The sequence below is a fragment of the Sus scrofa genome, chromosome 15, assembly GCF_054392235.1.
Source record: "Sus scrofa isolate SSC_HxYL_T2T_F1_AM1 chromosome 15, Sscrofa_HxYL_maternal_Yorkshire_Landrace_v2.0, whole genome shotgun sequence".
Classification (NCBI taxonomy): Eukaryota; Metazoa; Chordata; class Mammalia; order Artiodactyla; family Suidae; genus Sus; species Sus scrofa.
In genome coordinates, this window is record NC_139397.1 from 45,913,576 (window position 1) to 45,934,675 (window position 21,100).

The 21,100-nt window shown below is 45.6% G+C and overlaps 1 protein-coding gene across 4 annotated transcripts in view; it reads left to right on the top strand.

The window, feature by feature from the left end:
- Nucleotides 1-21,100, top strand: part of LOC110257058 (uncharacterized) — a 52,297-nt gene that overhangs the window by 20,282 nt on the left and 10,915 nt on the right. For 2 of the 4 annotated variants that reach the window (XM_021075599.2, XM_084999770.1), the window contains exons 2-4: nucleotides 10,440-11,508; nucleotides 11,916-12,114; nucleotides 12,357-12,823. The exons of 1 other annotated variant lie outside the window; for it this stretch is intronic. In XM_021075599.2, the coding sequence (XP_020931258.2) occupies nucleotides 11,116-11,508; nucleotides 11,916-12,114; nucleotides 12,357-12,802 (1,038 nt within the window). In that variant the 5' untranslated portion in view covers nucleotides 10,440-11,115 and the 3' untranslated portion in view covers nucleotides 12,803-12,823. Of the gene's footprint in view, nucleotides 1-10,439; nucleotides 11,509-11,915; nucleotides 12,115-12,356; nucleotides 12,824-21,100 lie in introns of those variants that run through there. One more of the 4 variants, XM_084999771.1, reaches the window with a different exon arrangement.

Here is a 21,100-nt window from a genome sequence, read left to right on the forward strand (position 1 = left end):
TTTGAGGTATTGTTAATAAAAAAATGAAGAAAGTACTTAAGAACTTAGAGTGTTGTTAAGTCACGACTCTTAGGTACATTACTTTTAGAAGATAAATATAAGTGATACATGCGAATTGCTTCTTTTAACTTACTTTCAAAGCAGTTTTATATCTTGTTGCTGGAGCCAGAGACTTGATTGTCATTCTGGCGGGCTTGCTTCTGTTCACTCCTTCTTCCCACCTCACAGTCTGGTTGTTACACTTGAAGTGGCCTCCCTGTCTCTCCTCTAGCTCCTCTTTAGTCTGTCTTCTATGGTTTCACCAACAGCACCTTTTAAAATGTGCTGCTCAAATTGTGTCACTACTTTTTCAAATCCTTCAGTTGGTTTTGTCAGAGCTTTCCTGTGGTGCAGGGGTTTAACGATCTAGCATGGTCCCTGCAGTGGCTTGGGTTGCTGCTGTGGCTTGAGTTTGATCCCCGGCCTGGGAACTTCCACATGTCGTGGGCATGGACAAAGAAAAAAGAAAAAAAAAATTGCTGTTGTCCTTATACAGACCATGAAAAGGTGCTTCCTGTCGTGATCCCTTCCTCCTTTCTTTAGCCTCGTTTTCTACCCTACTGTGCCTTGGTTTTTGCTGTCTGTTCAGTGCGGCCTCCTCTCCTTTGTGACCGTGTGTTGTCTCTTGGTCTGGAATACAGTCATCATTGTCTTGGGGTGCCATGGTGTGGAACAGAACCAGGAAACCTTGTGCTGGAAATCAGCCGTGGCTTCCTTTGGGGAGATGTGATAAAGCTCTCAAACAGTTGGGCTGTCTAAGTATGACTCTGTTTTATACCATTGGTTTAACCTTGTGGAATTTGTTTGTTTGTTTGTTCTTTTGTCTTTTAGGGCCACACCTGCGGCATATGGAGGTTCCCAGGCTAGGGGTTTAATTGGGGCTACAGCTGCTGGCCTCTGCCACAGCCACTGCAATGCCAGATCCGAGCCATACGTGCAACCTACACCACAGCTCACAGCAACGGCGGATCCAAAACACACTGAGCAAGGCCAGGGTTCGAACCCGCAACTTCATGGTTCCTAGTCAGATTTGTTTCTGCTGCGCCCCAGTGGCAACTCCCAAATTTGGAAGGTAATACACACATATAGCTAAACCAAATGACTGTCTACAGTGCATTTACTCGGTATAGTCTTCTGAATTGACTGTCATGCTCAGATTCCTAAAGGATAAAATACACAGGAGCACAACTGAAAGTGCACCTGTATTGACTAGATTGGGCTTCTGCCCTGAGTCTTTTGCTTCCTTTCCTATTCTGATGGCTGGGTTGGAAAATATAAAATACATAAAAGTACCTTTTTCCTCTTTTCCTCTCTCTCTGAAGCAGTTCTCTCACCTGCCTTCTCATTATTCTCTCCCCTTGGGTTCTAACCAGAACCCTGCGGCTCTCCAGTGGAGAAACTGGAGAACTTCCAGCAAACCAGGTGGAAGCCGACCTGGTTTATTATTTTTAAAATTTGTCTTTTCACATTGCACAGGTAGTACATGTTCATTATAGAAGCTGTGTACAATAGACCATAAGAACTCCTTAAGGAGTTGAAGAAATATTGTCTTAAGGATGGTGTGGAAGACAGTTTATTTTAAAGTATGTGGATGTTTTCCATCTTTTTCATGTCGTTGGTTGAATTTGTGATTTTTATGATACTCATTTCTTGGTCTGGAATGTGACCATCATATGCTTGTGGGAAAATGGTATAGACTAGTTACCAGGAACCACTGTGGTGAAAATCAACCAAGGCTTGCTTTAGGAAGGCATGATAAAAGCAAGCACAAACCTTTTCCTTAGATGCATTTCCACTTGGATTGTTTTAAGTGGTTTTGGTAAAGGGGGGAGTCCATTTAATGTCCCAGAAGCATGGCCATTTACCTTGAGGATTTTTCCATTTTACTTTAAGGGTACTTTTTAGGTGTGAGGTAACTAAGCTTTTGGTCTTTGTTAAGATAGGAAATATTTAGTCTGTATGTCTAATGGTTTATTCTCTTTTGCATGGGGGACACATCAGTAAAGATGTCATAATTGTTCGGTAACTTAAGCTACCACTTCTGTATTCATAGAAAAATAAAACGGAGTGAAATTGTTCTAAACCTCTTATTCTGGAAGCAGACTTTTAGGAAAATAGGAGCTCTTCAATGTTATCTAGCCTAAATTTCCTCTCAGGAAGGAACAGAAATACGGAGATGTGATGAATGTCAATCAGAAAGTCAGTGGTAGATCTCAGAATAGACTCTTGAGACTCGAATCCCAGAGAAAGCGATAGTCACTTCCTAACCGAATGCCTCTTAGGGATCATTGAATTCTGTTGCTATAATTTGGTCCTTTACTAGTCCCATATTTTTTCTCAAAACAGGTTTAGAGGAAGCATTTTTACCCTCAACAAAACTGCAGCCCAGTGAAAGCTGGACCTGGAGAAAAGTTAGGCACTTGTATTCCATGCTTCTGGTCCTAGCTTTACTGTCTTTCGACAGAATGTAAAATTGGTGGTAAAATTAGAGGGCGGCATTTGACTATTTTATATGCACCCAGGCCTATGTGTGGTAGGATATGATTTTATTTGCTTCTTTTAGCCTAATTGTTTTGAGCTTTACCGTTCCATATTATAGATGAAGAAAGTAAGATTAAAAAAATGAAGTGCATGTTCTGGGGATATCTGCACGATATGGCAAAGTGTGGACACTCCCTTTGTTTCAATAACATATATGGAAATGCACGGTAAAAATAAAAATTTTAAAAAACACAGCCGAGCTTGAAAGCAAGAAAGAGGAATATGCAGGTGTCTGAAAGGAAAAAGAACTCGACGTCATAATAGGAAAGAGAAATCGAAGCCCTGTCCCATAAGGAAACTGGATGACTCCTTAGTGTGCGAGCTTTAAGGCAGCCCTGGAATCCATAGGCCCAGCAATGGCGGGGAGCTGCACCCGCACAGGAAGGGTCTGCATTATTTCTGAATGGGGCCTCAAGAAAAGTCTGTGTGCCGGACTGGCGTTATACTTCCTGGTACTTCTTCTTCCTATCCTTTTATTGTCCACCATTTTAGTATCCTATTTCGGTCTCTTTTATGCAGTCAATTGCTGAATCTTATTTTTATCCAACCCCAGAGACCCTTTGGATGAAAGAGTTTATCCATTTTCATTTATTACAATCAATGTAATCAATGTATTGTAGTAACACATATATTGGCGATTATTCACATTCTTTTCATTGTATGTCCATCCATTTCCCACACTGTCATAATTTTATAAATATATATTTAACGTATTTCAGGGTGTCTGCTTTCTTCCCTTCGAATACGACAAGTACGTTGACCACTTTCTCACTTTCCTCTGGCCTCTTCCACCCCACCTCCTACCCCTGCAGTGTCCCAGCAGCCATGCTCATGTTTTGTAGAATTTTACTTCTGGATTTTTAGGGGTCTTCTTCAAGCATTCATCTGTAATTTTCCTTTTTATGTGAAACGCTAGGTATATCAGGTCATTTACTAAGTCCCACCTATCACATGATGTTCTAATAGATACATTTTAGTTCTTATTTGAGTGCCTACTGGAAAGCAATTTTCAGGTTATTTGTGTGTATATATTCGAAGGCCTTTATATACCTGAAAATATCATTGGTAAACCCTCATTTTTAAATGATAGCTTCATTTGATTAGAGATTTTTGGTTTGAAAGTCTTTTCCCTTAACATTTTGAAATATTGCTCTATTGTTTTCTTGCCTCTCATGTTGATCTTTGGAAGTTCTGACGTCGATGTGATTTCTTTTCCTGTGTGTGACCTGCAGTTCCTCTCTAGAAGATTTTGGAATGTTTTGCTTACCTTTTTTGGTTTCTAGTGTGTCTGGGTGTAGTTCCTTTTCTCCCTTATTTGGCACTCGGATTCATATTCATTCCCTCGTTCATTCATTCTTTCATTTAACAAACATTCACTTGTTGGGAGTCTACTTTGTGCCAGGTTGTATTCCAGACACTTTGATCTGAGATTTTTGATCTTTCCTCCGTTCTGGAAAATTATTGCTTATTTTTTCAAATATTTGGTTCCTATTATTTTTTCTCTCTGGGAATTCGGTTATATAAATTCTGTCCCTTCTACCTTCTCTCTGTATCTGTTAACTTTAGTATGTTCCTTTAAAAAACATCCTTTCCTGGAGTTCCCGTCATGGCTCAGTGGTTAACGAATCCAACTAGGAACCATGACGTTCCGGATTTGATCCCTGGCCTTGCTCAGTGTGTTAAGGATCCAGCATTGCTGTGAGCTGTGGTGTAGGTCGCAGACTTGACTCAGATCCTGTGTTGCTGTGGCTCTGGCATAAGCTGGCAGCTACGGCTCTGATTCAACCCCTAGCCTGGGAACCTCCATATGCCACGGGAGCGCCCCAAGGAATGGCAAAAAGACCAAAAAAAAAATCCTTTCCTGATGCGTTCAGCAGCAATCCTCTGCCTGATCTGATAGCTCACTAAGTCATTCTTTGGTTCATCCATTCTATTATTTATCTGATTTGTAGAGTTCCATATTTCAATTATTATTCTGTCATACTCTGCATTTCTTCTTGCTTCTGTTTAGTTCTGCTGCATATTATCAACATTCCTTAATTTCCTTGAGGATTTTTCTTTGTCTTTTTAGGGTCGCACCCACGGCATAAGGAAGTTCTCAGGCTACAGTCAAATTGGAGCTGTAGCTACCGGCCTATGCCACAGCCACAGGAATGTGGGGTTCAAGCTACATCTGTGACCTACACCTCAGCGCATGGCAATGCCAGATCCTTAACCCACTGAGCCAGGTCAGGGATGAAACCTACATTCTCATGGATACTAGTTGGGTTTGTTTCTGCTAAGGCATGATGAAAACTCTCTTTGAGGATTTTAAACGCTTTAAAAATATTCGTAAGTCTGTTTCATTAATTCTGCACCATATAATATAAATGGTTTAGGCTGAGTTTAGATTTTACTCTAAGTTCAGTAGGAAACCAATAGTTTTAAGAGATCTAAGTGTTCCCTGGTGTCACTGCAGTTAAGGACTTGGTGTTGTCATGGCTGTGGCTTGGGTTACTGCTGTGACTAGGGTTTGATCCTTGGCCTGAGACTCTGCACATTTCGTGAACAGGGCCAAAAAAAGAGAGAGCTCTGATCACTCTGATTGCTGCTTGTAGAAGAGGGGTGTGTGTGTGTGTGTGTGTGTGTGTGTGTGTGTGTAAGAGAGAGTAGGGTAAGAATAGAAGCAGGTAGGCAACGTTTTTGCACTAGTCAAGTGACGATGTTGGCTTGGGATGGGTAGCAATTGAGATGGAAAGACATCAATTTAATTTGCTATAAGTTTTTGAGATGAAGTCAATGTTTTGGAACTTTTCACTTAAACGATGAGTGGATGGTGATGCCATTTATTGAAATAGAGAAGATGGTTGGCTGAGTGTGGAGGAGGAAGTTTGACAGGGACATTTAAGAATTTTTCTAAGGTATTTTTGGGGGTTGATATGCCTATTAGACATCCATGTGAAGATGTCAAGTAGGCAGTAGAATATTCAAATATGGAGTTTTGGACTCATTCTATGAGGCCACCATCACCCTGATGCCAAGACCAGACAAAGATACCACAAAAAAAGAAAAATACAGGCCAGTTTCACTGATGAACATCGATGCAAAAATCCTCAACAAAATACTAGCAAAGCACATCCAACAATACATTAAAATGATTGCACGTCATGCTCAAGTGGGACTTATCCCAGGGATGCAAGGGTTCTTCGATATCCACAAATCCATCAGTGTGATACACCACATTAACAAACTGAGGAATAAAAACCATATGATCCTCTCAACAGACGTGGGAAAAGCCTTTGACACAATCCAACACCCATTTCTGATAAAAACCCTTCAGAAAGTGGGCATAGCGGGAACCTACCTCAACATAATAAAGGCCATATATGACAAACCCACAGCGAACATCATTCTCAATGGTGAAGAGCTGAAAGAATTCCCACTGAGACCAGGAACAAGACAAGGATGTCCTCTCTCACCACTACTCTTCAACATAGGTTTGGAAGTCCTAACCAGGGCAATCAGAGAAGTAAAAGAGATAAAAGGAATCCAAATTGGAAAGGAAGAAGTAAAACTATCCCTATTTGCAGATGACATGATAGTATACCTAGAGAATCCTTAAGACTCTACCAGAAAACTGTTAGAGCTCATCCATGAATTTGGCAAAGTGACAGGATAGAAAATTAATACACAGAAATCAATGGCATTTCTATATACCAACAGTGAAAGATCAGAAAGAGAAATTAGGGAAGCAACTCCACTTACCATCACATCCAAAAGAATAAAATACCTAGGAGTAAACCTACCTAAAGAGACAAAAGACCTGTATTCTGAAAGCTATAAGACACTGATCAAAGAAATCAAGGATGCCACAAATACATGGAAAGACATACCGTGCTCTTGCACTGGAAGAGTTAATATCAAAATGACTATACTACCCAAGGCAATCTACAGATTTAATGCAATCCCTATCAAATTACCAAGGACGTTTTTCACAGAACTCAAACAAAATATTTTAAAGTTTGTTTGGAAGCACAAAAGACCCAGAATAGCCACAGGCATCCTGAAAAAGAAAAACAGAGCTGAAGGAATCAGCCTCCCAGACTTCAGACTATACTACAAAGCAACAGTCATCAAAACCATAGGGTACTGGCACAAAGAAATAGAGATCAGTGGAACAGGATAGAATGCCCAGAATGAAACCCACGCACCTACAGCCAACTCATCTATGACAAAGGAGGCAAGGATATACAATGGAGAACGGACAGCTTGTTCAATAAGTGGTGCTGGGAAAACTGGACAGCCACATGGAAAAGCATGAAAGTAGAACACTCCCTAACACCATACACAAAAAGAAACTCCAAATGGATTAAAGACCTAGATATAAGACCAGACACTATCAAACTCTTAGAGGAAACTGTAGGCCAAATACTCTCTGACAGAAACAACAGCAACTTCTTCTCAGATCCACCTCTTAAGCGTAATGACAGTGAAAACAAAAATAAACAAATGGGACTTAATTAAACTTCAAAAATTCTGCACAGCCAAGGAAACCCTAACCAAAAGGAAAAGACAACCCACAGAATGGGGGAAAATCTGTGCAGATGAATTGACTGACAAGGGATTCATCTCCAAAATTTATAATCACCTTCTGCAGCTCCATACCAAAAAAAAAAAAAAAAAAAAAAAAACAACAACAAACAACTGCATCCAAAAATGGGCAGAAGATCTAAACAGACACTTCTCCAAAGAAGACATACAGATGGCCAAAGAACACATGAAAGGATGTTCAACATCACTCATCAGTAGAGAACTGCAAACCAAAACCTCCAGGAGGCACCACCTTACACTGGCCGGAACGGCCATTATCAAATAAATGCTGGAGAGGGTGTGGAGGAAAGCGAACACTGTCAGTCGGAATGTAAATTGGTACAACCACTGAGGAAGAGAGTATGGAGATTCCTCAGAAAACTACAAACAGAATGATGGTTTGATCCAGCAAGCCCACTCCTGGGCATCTATCCAGAGAGAACCGTGACTCCAAAAGATACATGTCCTCCATTGTTCATTGCAGCACTATAGACAATAGCCAAGACGTGGAAATGCCCTAAATGTCCATCAACACAGGAGTGGATACAGAAGATGTGGCACATACACACAACAGACTATGACTCAGCCACTAGAAAGGAAAGAAATAATGACATTGGCAGCAGCATGGATGGACCTAGAAAGGATCATGCTCAATGTAGTTAGACAGACAGTGAGACACAGCGTCCTATGCTATCTATCACCTCCGTGTGGCATCTCCAAAAAGACATGACGAACATCTTTGCAGAACAGATAGTGACTTGCAGACTTTGAAAACTTATGGTTTCCAAATGACACAGGTTGGGGGTGAGGGCATGTACTGCAGGTTTCTATAAAATTTGGTTGTGATGATTGTTGTACACCTATAAATGTAAGAAAATTCACTGAGTAATTTAAAAAAAAGAAACTGCAACTTTTCAGGTTTTGTAATATTAAAGAGTATCTGTAATTATTTGAAAGTATTTGTATTAAAATGCTGCTCCCTTTCCAGCTACAAAAAAAAAAAGATAATTGTATTCAGAGCAAAATATACTAAGATATAATCGCAAAAATACTTTAGACTTCCTTCTATGTTGCCTATTCTTTCCCTATTTTACACTGACAGAATGAAAGCAAAGTAGAAACTTCAGCACTAGATTAGTATAATTTCCTGAATTATTAAATAAATAAGCCTCTTATTTTTTTATTTGGGGAGTGGTTGTACAAGTCATTTTGTTGTCCTTTCCCTAATCCTGCATGTGACTCCTGTGACTAGTGCACTTCCACTTGATTTTGCCAGTGAAAAGAAAGCCCAAAAGATAGAGGGCTGCAAATATTTTATGTATCAGTTAAGATTTAGGACTAGAAGAGAGCTAAATATTGAAAGTTCTGTGATTTGATAATTCTCAAAAATTTGTCTTCAATTTTTATGCTAAAATCAGAAGAAACAATTACACGTGCATGTCACTGCATTTGTATACATTATTTCACCAGACTTCAGTTACTTCCAAACTCCATAAGAAATATAATGAATTGCTTAAATCTTCAGTTGTATAGAAAGAAAAGAAACCACTAAACTTCAAAATCAAGAACGGGCTCATATAGCCATCTGGTGGCTACTTGGGGAAATGCATCTGAATCTTCCCATCACTGTTACTAGTACGTTCGTATCTTAAAGATCTATTCCTTAAAATAAGTTAATGCTTGTGTAATTCTAAATATCATCTAAAACAGGTTAATTCCTTATGAATGTGTACCTTATTGTATATTTTTCCTTGAAAGTATAAAGCTTTTCCCATTCCGACACTAGTAAATGGATCACTGTCCTTGGCTGTTTATTGCAAGTTGTGTCATTGTTCAAGGTAATAGCTGTTCTTACATGTCAGTTCCACAGAGACGAAGTATATACTACTCATATTTATATGTAGATCCTTTCAACCAGTATACATATATTTATATTAGTAAATTCCAGGCTTCATAATAATATGAAAAGCATAGCCCTAGCTTCATACACATCATGAAAAAGAACCTAAATAGTAATGCATACGTATATGTGAACACTGGTGAACTTTACTAAGGTATTGAAAACATCAGAGAAAGAGCATATGTAGTTCCAATAAAAGGTAGTTGCAGAAAAATCTGCCTGTGCATTGCTTTCGTACACCATATCATTGACACAAAATTTTATAAATCCTCTGAATTTGTATTTTAGAAAAGGAGACTTTCTTTCTTCCCCCCGCCCCCACTATACAGCATGGGGATCAAGTTATTCTTACATGTATACCTTTTTCCCCCACCCTTTGTTCTGTTGCAATATGGGCATCTAGACATAGTTCTCAATGCTACTCAGCAGGATCTCCTTGTAAATCTATTCTAAGTTGTATCTGTTAACCCCAAGCTCCCGATCCCTCCCACGCCCTCCCTCTCCTGTCGGGCAGCCACAAGTCTCTTCTCCAAGTCCATGATTTTCTTTTCTGTGGAGATGTTCATGTGTGCTGGATATTAGATTCCAGTCATAAGTGATATCATATGGTATTTGTCTTTGTCTTTCTGACTCATTTGACTCAGTATGAGAGTCTCTCGTTCCATCCATGTTGCTGCAAATGACATTATGTCCTTCTTTTTATGGCCGAGTAGTATTCCATTGTGACTATATACCACATCTTCTGAATCCAATCATCTGTTGATGGACATTTGGGTTGTTTCCATGTCCTGGCTCTTGTGAATAGTGCCACAATGAACATGCGGGTGCATGTGTCTCTTTGAAGTAGAGTTTTGTGACTTTCTTTTCAATGTAGCTGTTCCCAAGCAGGGAAATAAAAACAATCTTATAACTTAATATGGCCTCGAGAAAATGAAGAAAATATTCTACATATTCTCAGTGAGGTTTTGTAGGCAGGGACAAAAAAAAAATGTATAAATTTACCAGAGGCATGTTTTACCATGTCTATATTTAAAAAAAGAAAAGAAAAGAAAGAAAGAAGAATAAATTAAGAGCTAAGTAATACTCCATGTGGTGTATTTTCCCCCAAAGGCAGCCAACCGTCTTCCCAATACATTCAAATGTAAGGGTTGTTCAAAAGGCAAGTATATGAGCTTCCCAGTGCATTTGCATCACCCAAAAATTTATTGGTATCAGAGTGTGTTGCTAGACTTTTCTGGAATCACTGCGTATGAGATTTAATGGAATGTTCACTGAAATATGGAGGCTCCTCCCCACATATTACCAAGGTGAAAACCTTACTTATAAATGTGATATTTTCAAATGTGTGGTATTTTTATCTTCATGATTTTATTGCCCATTTTATGAATAGGGGCATACATCATTTCATCGTGCTTTGCTTTATGGAGTTTTTTACAAATTGAAGCTCCGTGGCAACCCTGCATCAATCAAGTCTTTGGATGCTGTTTTTCCAATGTCATTTGCTCACTTCATGTGTCTGGGTCACAACTGTGGCCGTTCTTGCAGTATTTCAAACGTTCTGATTATTGCTGTATTTGTTACAGCAATCTGTGATCAGCGATCTTTTCTTTTACTACTCTAATAGTTCTGGCATTCTTTAACAAGAAAACATTTTTTAATTTAAAAAAAAGGACACAATGAACTTCTTTGAAGAGCAGATACTGACTCCCAGACTCTGAAAAACGTATGGTTTCCAAAGCAGACAGGGCGGGGGTGGGGGGATGTGCTGCAGGTTTGGGGTGGAAATGCTACCTAATTGGGTGGTGATGATCATGATACAATGATAAATGCCGTGAAATTCAATGAGTTAAAAAAAGAAATTGCTTGCATATCTACACCCTCGTCACAAACTCTCAGCAGAGGAGTTTAGGAAAGGAAGAGGTTGAGAAATCAAGACAACACCCTCGTGGACAGTGACATTCACAAAAATAAAACACCTGGGAGTACATTCTGACCCAGCAGGTCAAAGACCCGGATTCGGAAAACTGAAAGAACTTGGTGAAAGACGCTGAAGGCAATACAAAGAAATGAACCGCTCAAGGAGTTCCCATCGTGGCTGTGTGCTGTGCTGCGTTAGTGTCACGCTGCTGAGACTTGGCATGGGGTTGGGGGTGAGCTGGAGCAGCCCAGAGGTACCCTTGGGGAGCTTGGTGGAAGGAGGAAGCCCGGCGAAGGGGACCCCAGGAAGTGACCTCACTTCCCTGGCAACAGAGCCCAACAGAACTTGGAACCTGGGTGGCCAGGCACCCATTTCTCCAGGAAAGGACAGAGGAAGGATGGACTTGCTCTGTTGCGCCCCCATCTCCCGAGGCCGAAGCCGCAGGAGAGGGCCCAGAGGAGGAAACCTCATCGAAAGCAGCAGACGATGGATCAGCACCCAGGGCAGACGCCTTCGGGCCTTTGCCCGCAGGGGCCCAGAGGTAACACAGGGAGAGGGAGCTCCAGCCCAGTGCAGGGACCTCTCTGATCCCAAACAGTAGCCCCGTGTCCCCTCCTGGGATGCCTGTGTGCAGAGGGGGGTGTGAGGGGTGGGTCTGCCTCGAGCAAGAGCAGCCTGATGGGGTTGGATGTCCCTGGGACATGTCCACACCCCAGGACGAAGCCGGCTGATTGAGAGTCAGGCTGAGCCCTGTGTGTGAGCTGTACCCCCAGCCTCCGTGGGACGTCTCATTCCTCACAGGGGGGTGGGGGTTGTATCAGAGCAGACAAGCCCTCACCTGATCTGGGAGCAGAAAGTCAAGGGGCAGAAGAAGCAGAGAGAAGGTAATGGCCACGCAGGGCTCTGACCCCTTGGGGCCGGGCTCCCTGCCCCTCACTCTCATTGCAGAGCCCCCCACCTGAGCCCCGCCAGGAGCTGGGCGAGGAAGGCAGAAGGTCTCCAGTTGAAACGCCCCCCAGGCCGCCCCCCAGGGGCCTCTCCCGAGCTCACAGGGAGCTCAGAACATCCGGCTCTGAGACCGAGGACAGAGACCACCTGGGCCTGAGACCCCTGGATGGCCTGGCCCCCCCTGAGGCCCAGCCTGAAGGTGAGAAGATGGGGAAGGGGCCCTGTGGGGGTGCGGGGAGCTGAGTTCTGGGCCACACGGCGGGGAGACCCTAGAGGATGGTGCTAGGCCAGGAACAAAGACTCACCCCCGCCACCCACCTGGTGGACTGCACACCAGAAGCTGCTGGGTGGGGACTGGACTGGAAGGTTCTGGGAAGACTGCTCTCCTTGGGAGAGCACATGGCAAGGCAGGCATGCAGGGACGCTTTTCTCCTCTCACAGCTCCCGCAGGAGACCCGCAGCCAGAGGCCAAGACACCACCCGGGCAGGAAGAACCTGCAGCCTCTCTGGCCCCAGCCCCAGACACTGACGGGCATTTTCCTCCACTGGAGGAAAACAGTTCTCCGGCTCCTGCAGGAGACCAAGGGCCACAGGAGAATCCAGCAGCAGCCCTGCAGGAAGAGCCTGCACTGCCTGCTCCAGCGGCCCCTAGACTAAGTCCTGAGCTGGCTCAGGCAAGAGCCCCAGGCCAATTTCCAAAACCACCTTCCCCAAAGCCCCCTCTGCCCCTGCAAGTGCCCTCCCCAGCAGCTCCCCAAAAGCCCCACTCACCCTCTCCCCCTCCCGAAATGTACTCTCCTTCCCCTCTCGCCATTTGTCTTTGGATGTGTATTGATTTCCTATTTCTCTTCCATGTTATGTATGGTGTAATTTACTTTATGTTTTAGAAATAAAATTTGCAAGTTGCACCGTGTCGTCTTTTATGCCATGCAATTCAGGAGCTTGCAGTCCATTCCCAGGGCTGTGCAACCACCACGCCTGTCTCACTGCAGCCTCTTTCATCCCCCACCCCAAGAAAGCCTTGTATCCAAGGCACAGACTCAGCAGGCTCCCCCCCTCCTTCCGCCTCTCCCGAGCCTTCATCCTCTTGGTCTCTGTTTCTGGACCTGTTCCGATGTTCCCCTCAAGGAAACCATCCCAAAGGTGGCTTTGACTGTCTGGCCACTGACAGGAAAAGGGGGCTGGTGACCTGGCCTTTGGGGTTTTGGTGAAAATACAGCCCTTTTCTGATTTGGACTCCCTCTCGCACACAGCTCCTTATCGCCCACCTGAGGCATCTGTGGTTTTCATTCTTTCCAAGCTAACTGGGAAACAGGCCAAGATGCCAGTAATGGGGAAACACCTGCCATCCACCTGGAGGCGCCCTCGTCTCTCTTGGCTGCCATTCCCCACCCCCACCATGATCCCCCCTCTTCTGGCCTGGACTCTGTGTGCGCCCACAAGCCCGGGGCGTGGGCGGTGGGGGGGACATGTGGGTGGGAGGGAGGGCAGGTGCTCTCTTGGGCTTCCTCTTTCTGGAGCCTTCCTTCCTCCCGAATTTGTGCTGAACACACTGTCACACACAAGCCTCAGGGCAAGCTGGTGCCTTGCTTTGACGATTTTCAAGAGAGCTCCCAGGTGGCCCAGCCCCAAGGAGCTCCAGTCAGCTTCAGGTCCAGCTGGACCCAGGGCCAAAAATGATGACATCAGGATTGACCTTCATTCTGCTTTCCACGGGGGCCTCCCGCTCTGGTCAGTCAGCCACAAGTGGCCTGGCAGCCCCCCAGAGGGGACCGAGCTTCTCATCCACGAGAGCGCTGTTCCAAGGCCAGGCACAGGTTTCCCAGGACCATGTCACAGGTCCACCCTCCAACAGGTTCCCGAAACCAAAGAGATGAATTCTGTGGACTGGCCCGATCTAGGTGATAGGCTCCCCTTTGCACTGGGGTGTTAGACAGGCTCCCCTTCCTCCAAGCCCCCTGGACCAGGAAATGATGGGGGAGGGGACTTCATGGGATCCAAGAGGGACTATGGGCAGAAGATGAGGAGACACGGGACAGGCAGGAAACGTCATCCCCGATGTCCACTAGCTCACCCAGGGCCTTGGAACATCCTGGGAACTGAAGGGACCGCTTCCTCCACACTGAGTGGAAAACCCCACCCAGAACCCCGAGAACCACACAGGCATCAGGGATTCTGGAGCCTGGGCTGAGAGCCACATGGAGACAGGGCCTGAGGCCAGCAGACCAGACACAAGCACAGGCTTTCCTGCTGGGGCTGATGGCCTGGGAGGCAGTGGGCAGGGCAAAGGCTCGGGGCCCAGGGGCTGATCCCTGTGGAGCCCAGACACTGCAGGAGAGAGCAGGCAGGATGGAGCCTCTGGGGAATTCTCTGGGGAGCTTGTGAGCAAGGCAGCATCTCAGGCCCCAGTCCTGACCCCTGCAGCACAATCTGCATCGTGTCCAGATCCCCAGGGGTTTCATGGGCTCTGCTGGTCTCCAGACTCCCTGTCTCTCAGCCTGCACATTCAGGGGTGGTGGCTCTGCTGGTGGGTCTTCCCTCAGACCGTCTGGAATGCAGTGTGGCCATGCGGATGAAGGGGCCTGAAACACACTCCTGCACCCTCATGGAGCCAAGACTTCTGCTTCGGAGGCATTCCTGAACAAAACCTCCAGAGGCCACCTCAGACAAGGGCATGCACAGAGATGCACGCTGCATCAGGATGGATAACCAGAAATTCCTTTCTATCCACACACAGGAAAGAATAAAGTCAAGGAGCTGCCTTTTTCCACGGACAGTTATCAGACTATTTGAAATGCTGTTTTCCCAGGAATCTACAGGGAATGGGCAGGGAACAGAGGGATCCACCAGACAGACCCAGTGTCTGTCCTCTTGGAGCTGACACGCTATGGGGGAGGACAGACAGTCAGCAAGTGCACAAGTGAAAGAGACCCTTTCAGATGGTGAGAAGGACACAGAAAGAAGAAGGGCATTGCGGGTGAGCCTCACGGGTGGGCCAGGGAGGCTGCTCAGAGAGGGAACTAGGGAAAGGCTGTTCTCACAGCTGACAGTGACAGTGAAACCCCACAGACAAGAGGGAGCCAGCCACATGAAGCATCAGGACAAGGTTATCCAGGCAAAGGGAAGAGGAATGACCCAGATGCTGGGCTGGAGGAGCTCGGCTGTGGTGGGGAACTGAGGGCCCATGTGTGGCTGGAGCAGGAGAAGTGGGGAGGAAAGAAGCCCTACGGCCACCACCATCCACGTCTCTACTTAAGACTGCATCGTTCCTAGCTGTCCCTCGAGTCCTAACCTGATGTGTTCCCTACCATCTCCCATACTGGATGCATGAGTTCACATACCCCTAAGGGTAGAATTTAGAGTAGGCAATAATGAGTTAGCTCTTTAGTCCATTCTCTGATCAGGCTGAGCTTCGAACTTCAAATGTATAAAAGTATTCCAAAACCTTTTGTTTATCTTTCCATTGGGCCTATCTGTTATTTTGCAATGAAAAATGGAATATAAGAAAAAGACATCATTTTATTCCAGGAATAAATTCCACTCCATTACAGTATGTGACTCTTTGCAGGTGATGCTGCATTGGGTTTGCTAGTATGTTGCTGATGATGTTTGCACTGACTCATCAAGGGAATGGGCACATAGTTTTCTTCTCGTGTCTCTGTGTGGCTCTGATAGTAGGATCTGGTGGCCTCCTAAAATGATTTTTTGGGTATCTGCCTTTTATATTTATGGGGAGAGTCTGAGAATGATGAGTGCTCATTCTCTTGTGAATGTTGGAAAAAATTCACCTTGGAAGTCATCTGGTCCTTGGCTGGGACTTTTCTCTGCAGGGAAACTTGGAAGACTGACTTGGATTCTTTCTTTCCTCACTCATTACTGGTCTCTTCAGACTCTCCACTTATGCATGATTCAGTCTCTGAAGGCTGTGTCTTTGTAGAAATAGATCTACTTGATCTAGGTCATCCCGTTTTCTGACATAGAAATACTCACACTAGTCTCTTACATCCTATTTCAGACAGACATCATCCCTGGAATGTGTAGGTCACTTCTCATCAGATCTCTTCAGATAACTGTGGTTTCAACAGGCAGTTTGAGACTGTCAAAAGAGTTCCCAGGGGCGTTGTGATTAATTAAAATTATAGATGTCCTAATTTATCAATTGAATAGAGATATACAATATGAGTCTAAAGGCCTTCGTATTTTGATTTATCAGAAGAAAGTGTATTTGAAATGAAAGTCTCTAATTTCCCAAAAGGTGCCATTGTGGGGTTGCTGCTGTGGCACAGTGGATTAAGGATCACACTGCAGTGCCTCAGGTCGCTGCAGAGTCACAGCTTCAATCACCTGCCGGGCACAGTGGCTTAAAGGATCCAGTGTGGCCACAGGTACATGCATAGGTCCCAGCTTCAGCTCAGATTCAATTCCTGGCCCAGGAACTTCCAGAGACCTCAGGGGCCAGCCATTAAGGGGAAAAAAAAGCAAGAAAAAAAAAAAAAAAAAAAAGGTGTCATTGCTTTGGCTTTTAAATATGCTGAAGGTTTACATTTGAATGTATTTCTTCTCAAACTGTCTTCATAGTATGCAACCGCTAGTATTTAAAAAAGTCACAACACTTGTTTGTATCTCCTACAATGACTCACAGTATTTTTATTACATTCTTATAAAAAATTTGGTAGTGGCCTGGCTAGTATTATTTTTAACACTGCTAGTCACAGGGCAATCCTGCAAAAGACATTTCAATGACCCAATATTTACAAATACTTAAGACAGTTACTGTGTTATGAGAAGCCAACATGCATGGCGACATTTGAATTTGGATACAAGCTCAAGTAAGAGGTGATTATTAAATATATTAGAGATAATTTCCATGAAATCCAGGAAAGTAATTTCTTGTCAGTTCAGATTTGGACAGACTTCAAAGATGAGACTTAGAACGAATGTGTTTGAAAACGACGCCCCATTGCATGTTCAGTACTTATCTACTGCTTTGACATTCTACCCCTGTGGTGATATGCCGCGGGTGTTAGGAAAGCTCTTCTGCACCCGTGAAGAAGGGGACAGTTCCGTGCCCTTGAGGAGGAAGGGAAGCAGACACTCTATTTTATGGGTTCCCCTTTTCTTGGCCACCCCGCGGCCCAGGCATGTGGAGCTTCCAGGGCAGGGGTCCAATGCGAGGCGCCGTTGGAACGTGAGGGTCCTTTACCTGCTCTGCCTGGCAGATACCAGCGCCTCAGCGGGAACGCCCCAAGCAGACACTCTGGATGCCGCCAATGAAAACAGGCATTCCTCCAACTTTCAGGGGGCACAGGAGGAGAAAGGAACGAAAGTAAGTTCCTAACTGCAAACGTGTCCCTCTCGCCCAGGGATTCTGGGTGTCTCACCAGGCTCCGTGACGGGTCCCCACTGCATCCAACTGGCTGGACGCCAGGGTCCCCGTACCTCGGGTCCTCCTTCCACCATCGCACATGCGTTTCCGGGTCACAATCTGTGCAGGCTTTCCCCCCACAAAACAGCCCCTGCCTGGGACGCCCCACCACCCGCCCTTCCTCCCACCAAGCCCATTCCCTTAAAGACCGCATCCTGCTGTAAAATAAGCCCTGTTACGGTGTCGCCTGACAAAGTGGAGAGGAAACCACAGAGGACGGCGCGGGGAAGGAAGGCTCTGCGCTGGATCAGAGTCTGCAGACACCTCCGCACACCTCGGGCGCAGATGGCGGTCTTCTCTTCTGAACAAGGGGCCCCACCAGGCCCGTGTCCCAAAGCCCCACAGGCACGTCCTCAGTCTGTCCGGAGAAAAACACAGCCTTCGGTCGCAGGGAAGACCGCAGGGCTGCTGCGCCTGCCTGCGCTTGGCAAGAGGCCGCAAGGGCAGGTTTCGTCGCCACCTGCTGGCCACCGAGGGCTGAGCAAGATGATCGGAACGCAGCATTTGGAGAAGGACAGGCGCCCCCTCCTGGCCGGGATGCTAAATCACTCCACCTGGCAATGCCCCAGCCTCTCTGCTGAAGGCACAGCTGAGTGAGGATCCTCTGTTCCAGCCACGCCTGCTCTCTTGGCCTGGGATGTGCCTCCTTCCTTGGAGCCACCGCCTAGAGAGCAGGAGAGTCATCAGCCTTGGAGGCCGCCTGAAAACATCCCCTCTCTTCCCTCCCTTGAAAAGAGCTGCCTTTTTCTACCATCAGCTTGTCTCTTGGCTTTGAGACAGAGGATGGCAGCTGTGCTTGGAACAAAAGCCTCCTTGAGAAACTATGCTGCACTCCTGACCATAATCACAAATAACTGAAGCGGAGTTTGGTCTGGTTGAATATAGAGAAGAATATGCGAACTTCCTGATGCTTTCACTTTTCATGAGGCACAAACGATGATTTTAGAACGCTAGGTATATAAAATCCCAGTCACCTAAGAGTCACCATCTGAATGCAGCTGCTTCCTGGTGACGTCCATTCTGGCCTTGGAGTCCTCTGGCACAGAACACCCAGGGCTCGTGGTCAGACTACATGGGCAGTTACAGCTGTACCAGTTCGACCAGTCCTCTGATTCTGAGCCTGTGCGTTTGCCCTGGGTCACCTCTGTCCCTTGCTCAAACCTCCACTGTCACCCTTAGAACTCACCTTCGTTGGAAAAGGCCAAGGTCAGAGAGAGAGAGAGAGACAAGACAGGGGAGCCCTGCAGACCCAGGATGCAGGTGCTCCATACCTCCCGGCCCCCTTGCGCTGCATCCCAGGTGTGTGTGAGAAGCTGCTGCCTCTCTTCTGCCCTCCCGGGCTTCTCACTTCGTGCTTTAAGTTGATGGAACGACCTGCAGGATTCAGGCCTCCTCATCTGGTCTCTGAGCCATTTCTATGTTGTGTCCTCTGGCTTCTCCATTGGTGCTGTACTTGGAGGCTTCCACAGCATAAAGGGCGTTGCTCACAGACTCACATGGATTAAGAGATTCACCAGGGTGCTTGGGGGTGGGTGTTGTGAAGTCACCTCGTCTTTATTACTAATGTGGGTGAAAAGCAGAAAAATCTAAAGCAAGCAGAAGCATCGCACTTGAACTTTCAACCTTTTTCTTGTTTCTTTCTTTTCTTTTTTTTTTTTTTTTTTTTTTTTTGCTTTTTAGGCCACACCCGCAGAACATGGATGTTCCAAGGCTAAGGGTTGGATCAAAGCTGCAGCTGCTGGGAATGCCACAGCCACACAGCACCAGATACGAGTCAAGTCTGCAACTTACTCCTGAGCTGACGGCAACCCCAGATCCTTAACCCACTGAACCAGGCCAGGGATCCAACCCGGGTCCTCATGAATGCTAGTTAGGTTCATCGCTGATGAGCCACAATGGGAACTCCTCAAACTTTGCTTCCTGGGATTGAAAAGAGTTTCATGAAACAACACTTACCCTATTTATGTTTGAAGCACTCTGACGTTTTCTGTTTTATTGTATTTCTTTCTGATCAGTGCTGATTAGGCCCCTGCCAAATTGATTTCCAGAGCCACTATTGGGACCCAACCTAACATGTGTAAAACACTATATTAGATTTATACACAAATCAATAGAAATGGCTTTAAACCATGTTGTTGAGTGAAAACAATAGGAAACATGACGTTTATGGCATTTGACTTCCCACTGTGACACAAAATCTGGCTGCAGCAGCTTGGGTTGCTATCGGTGCGCAGGCCAGATCCCTGACCTGGTATGGTGGGTTAAGGATCTGGTGTGGCCACAGCCGGGTCTCAGATTCAATCCCTGACCTGGGAAATTCCAGGTGCCATGGGCTGGGTGAAAGAAAGAAGAAAGTGAAAGGGCGAAAGAGCAAACCGAAGAAAGAGGAAGAGAGGAAGGAGGCAGGAGAGAAAGAAAAAAAGATTTATAGCATAATGCATGAAAAAGCAAATATCAGAGTTCTCCTTGTGGCTTAGTTTGAAACAGACCCGACTAGCATCCATGAGGATGCGGGTTCAATCCCTAGCTCCGCTCAGTGGGTTATGGAGCCACATGGCCTCAAGCTGTAGCATAGGTTGCAGACACGGCTCCGATCCCATGTTGCTGTGGTTGTGGTGGAGGCCGGCAGCTGTAGCTCAAATTGGATCCCTAGCCTGGGAACCACCACAGGCCACAATGCAGCCCTAAAAAGGCAAAAAGGAAAAGGAAAAAAAAAGCAAAAATCACACACACGTAGAAACGCACAAGGATCCACAATACCTAAGGATATACATCAAACACTCCAAAGGCAGTACCACCTGGAGAATGACCAAAGCAAAATAAACTCCAGGCGGATCTGGAATGCAAGCATGCCCACCTGTATCATCTCAGAGAAGTTGGCTGGGCTCTGCACTGGGGTCTAACAAAACAAAAATATGGGGAGGGGGTCATTTAACAGGAAAGCTTGAGAATCACATAACTATCCAGAAAACATGTAGGAGCTGGAGAATGGTGCATTTAGAATTCTTGAAGTGCAGGGTTTTTTTTTTCGGACCACCCTTGCAGCATACAGACGTTCCCGGGCTTGGGGTCAAATAGGAGCTGCAGCTGAGTTTCTGCCGCAGCCACATCCACACCAGATCCTTAATCCCCTGAGCCAGGCCAGGCTGTCCGTCCTGGTCCAGAAAAGCTGTAACCAAAGGCGGGGGCAGGGTCTCCAGGTAGAAGTCACAGCCACAGACCTGCAAATCCCCCACCTCATTCCCGTCCCCCCCCCCCCGCCTTTTTTTTCTTTATAAAGCTCTTCAAGTGGCTCTAGTGTGTAGGCACAGTGGGCCATCCTGGCATAGGATCCAGCCTCGGCCTAAGAGTTTCACTTGACTGTTTCACACTGCCAGGGAGACTATGAATTCTCACTCTCGTCTCTGTAAACCAGTATCTTCACGTCCAAATTGACCTCCTTGAGGAAAGTAAATAGGCCACTTAGAAATTCCAGTTCATATGCTCCTCACACCCAGGTGAGTTCCAGGTCAAGGTCGGAAGGATAGTTGGAGAAAAGGAAGTTGCCTCCTGTGTCTAGCGACCTGTCTGTTTTTGAAAGGAGATTCAGCAAACATGTACCTTCCTTATGTTTGAGGCACTCTGATACTTTCTAGTATACTATATTTATTTGTTTTTTCAAATTCAGCTTAGAAAGCAGATGATTTCTTGTGCCCGTGTTCCCTTCAGCCTTCACAAATGAGACCTGCACTGGTCCATCCAGAATGGCACAGGTCCAGCG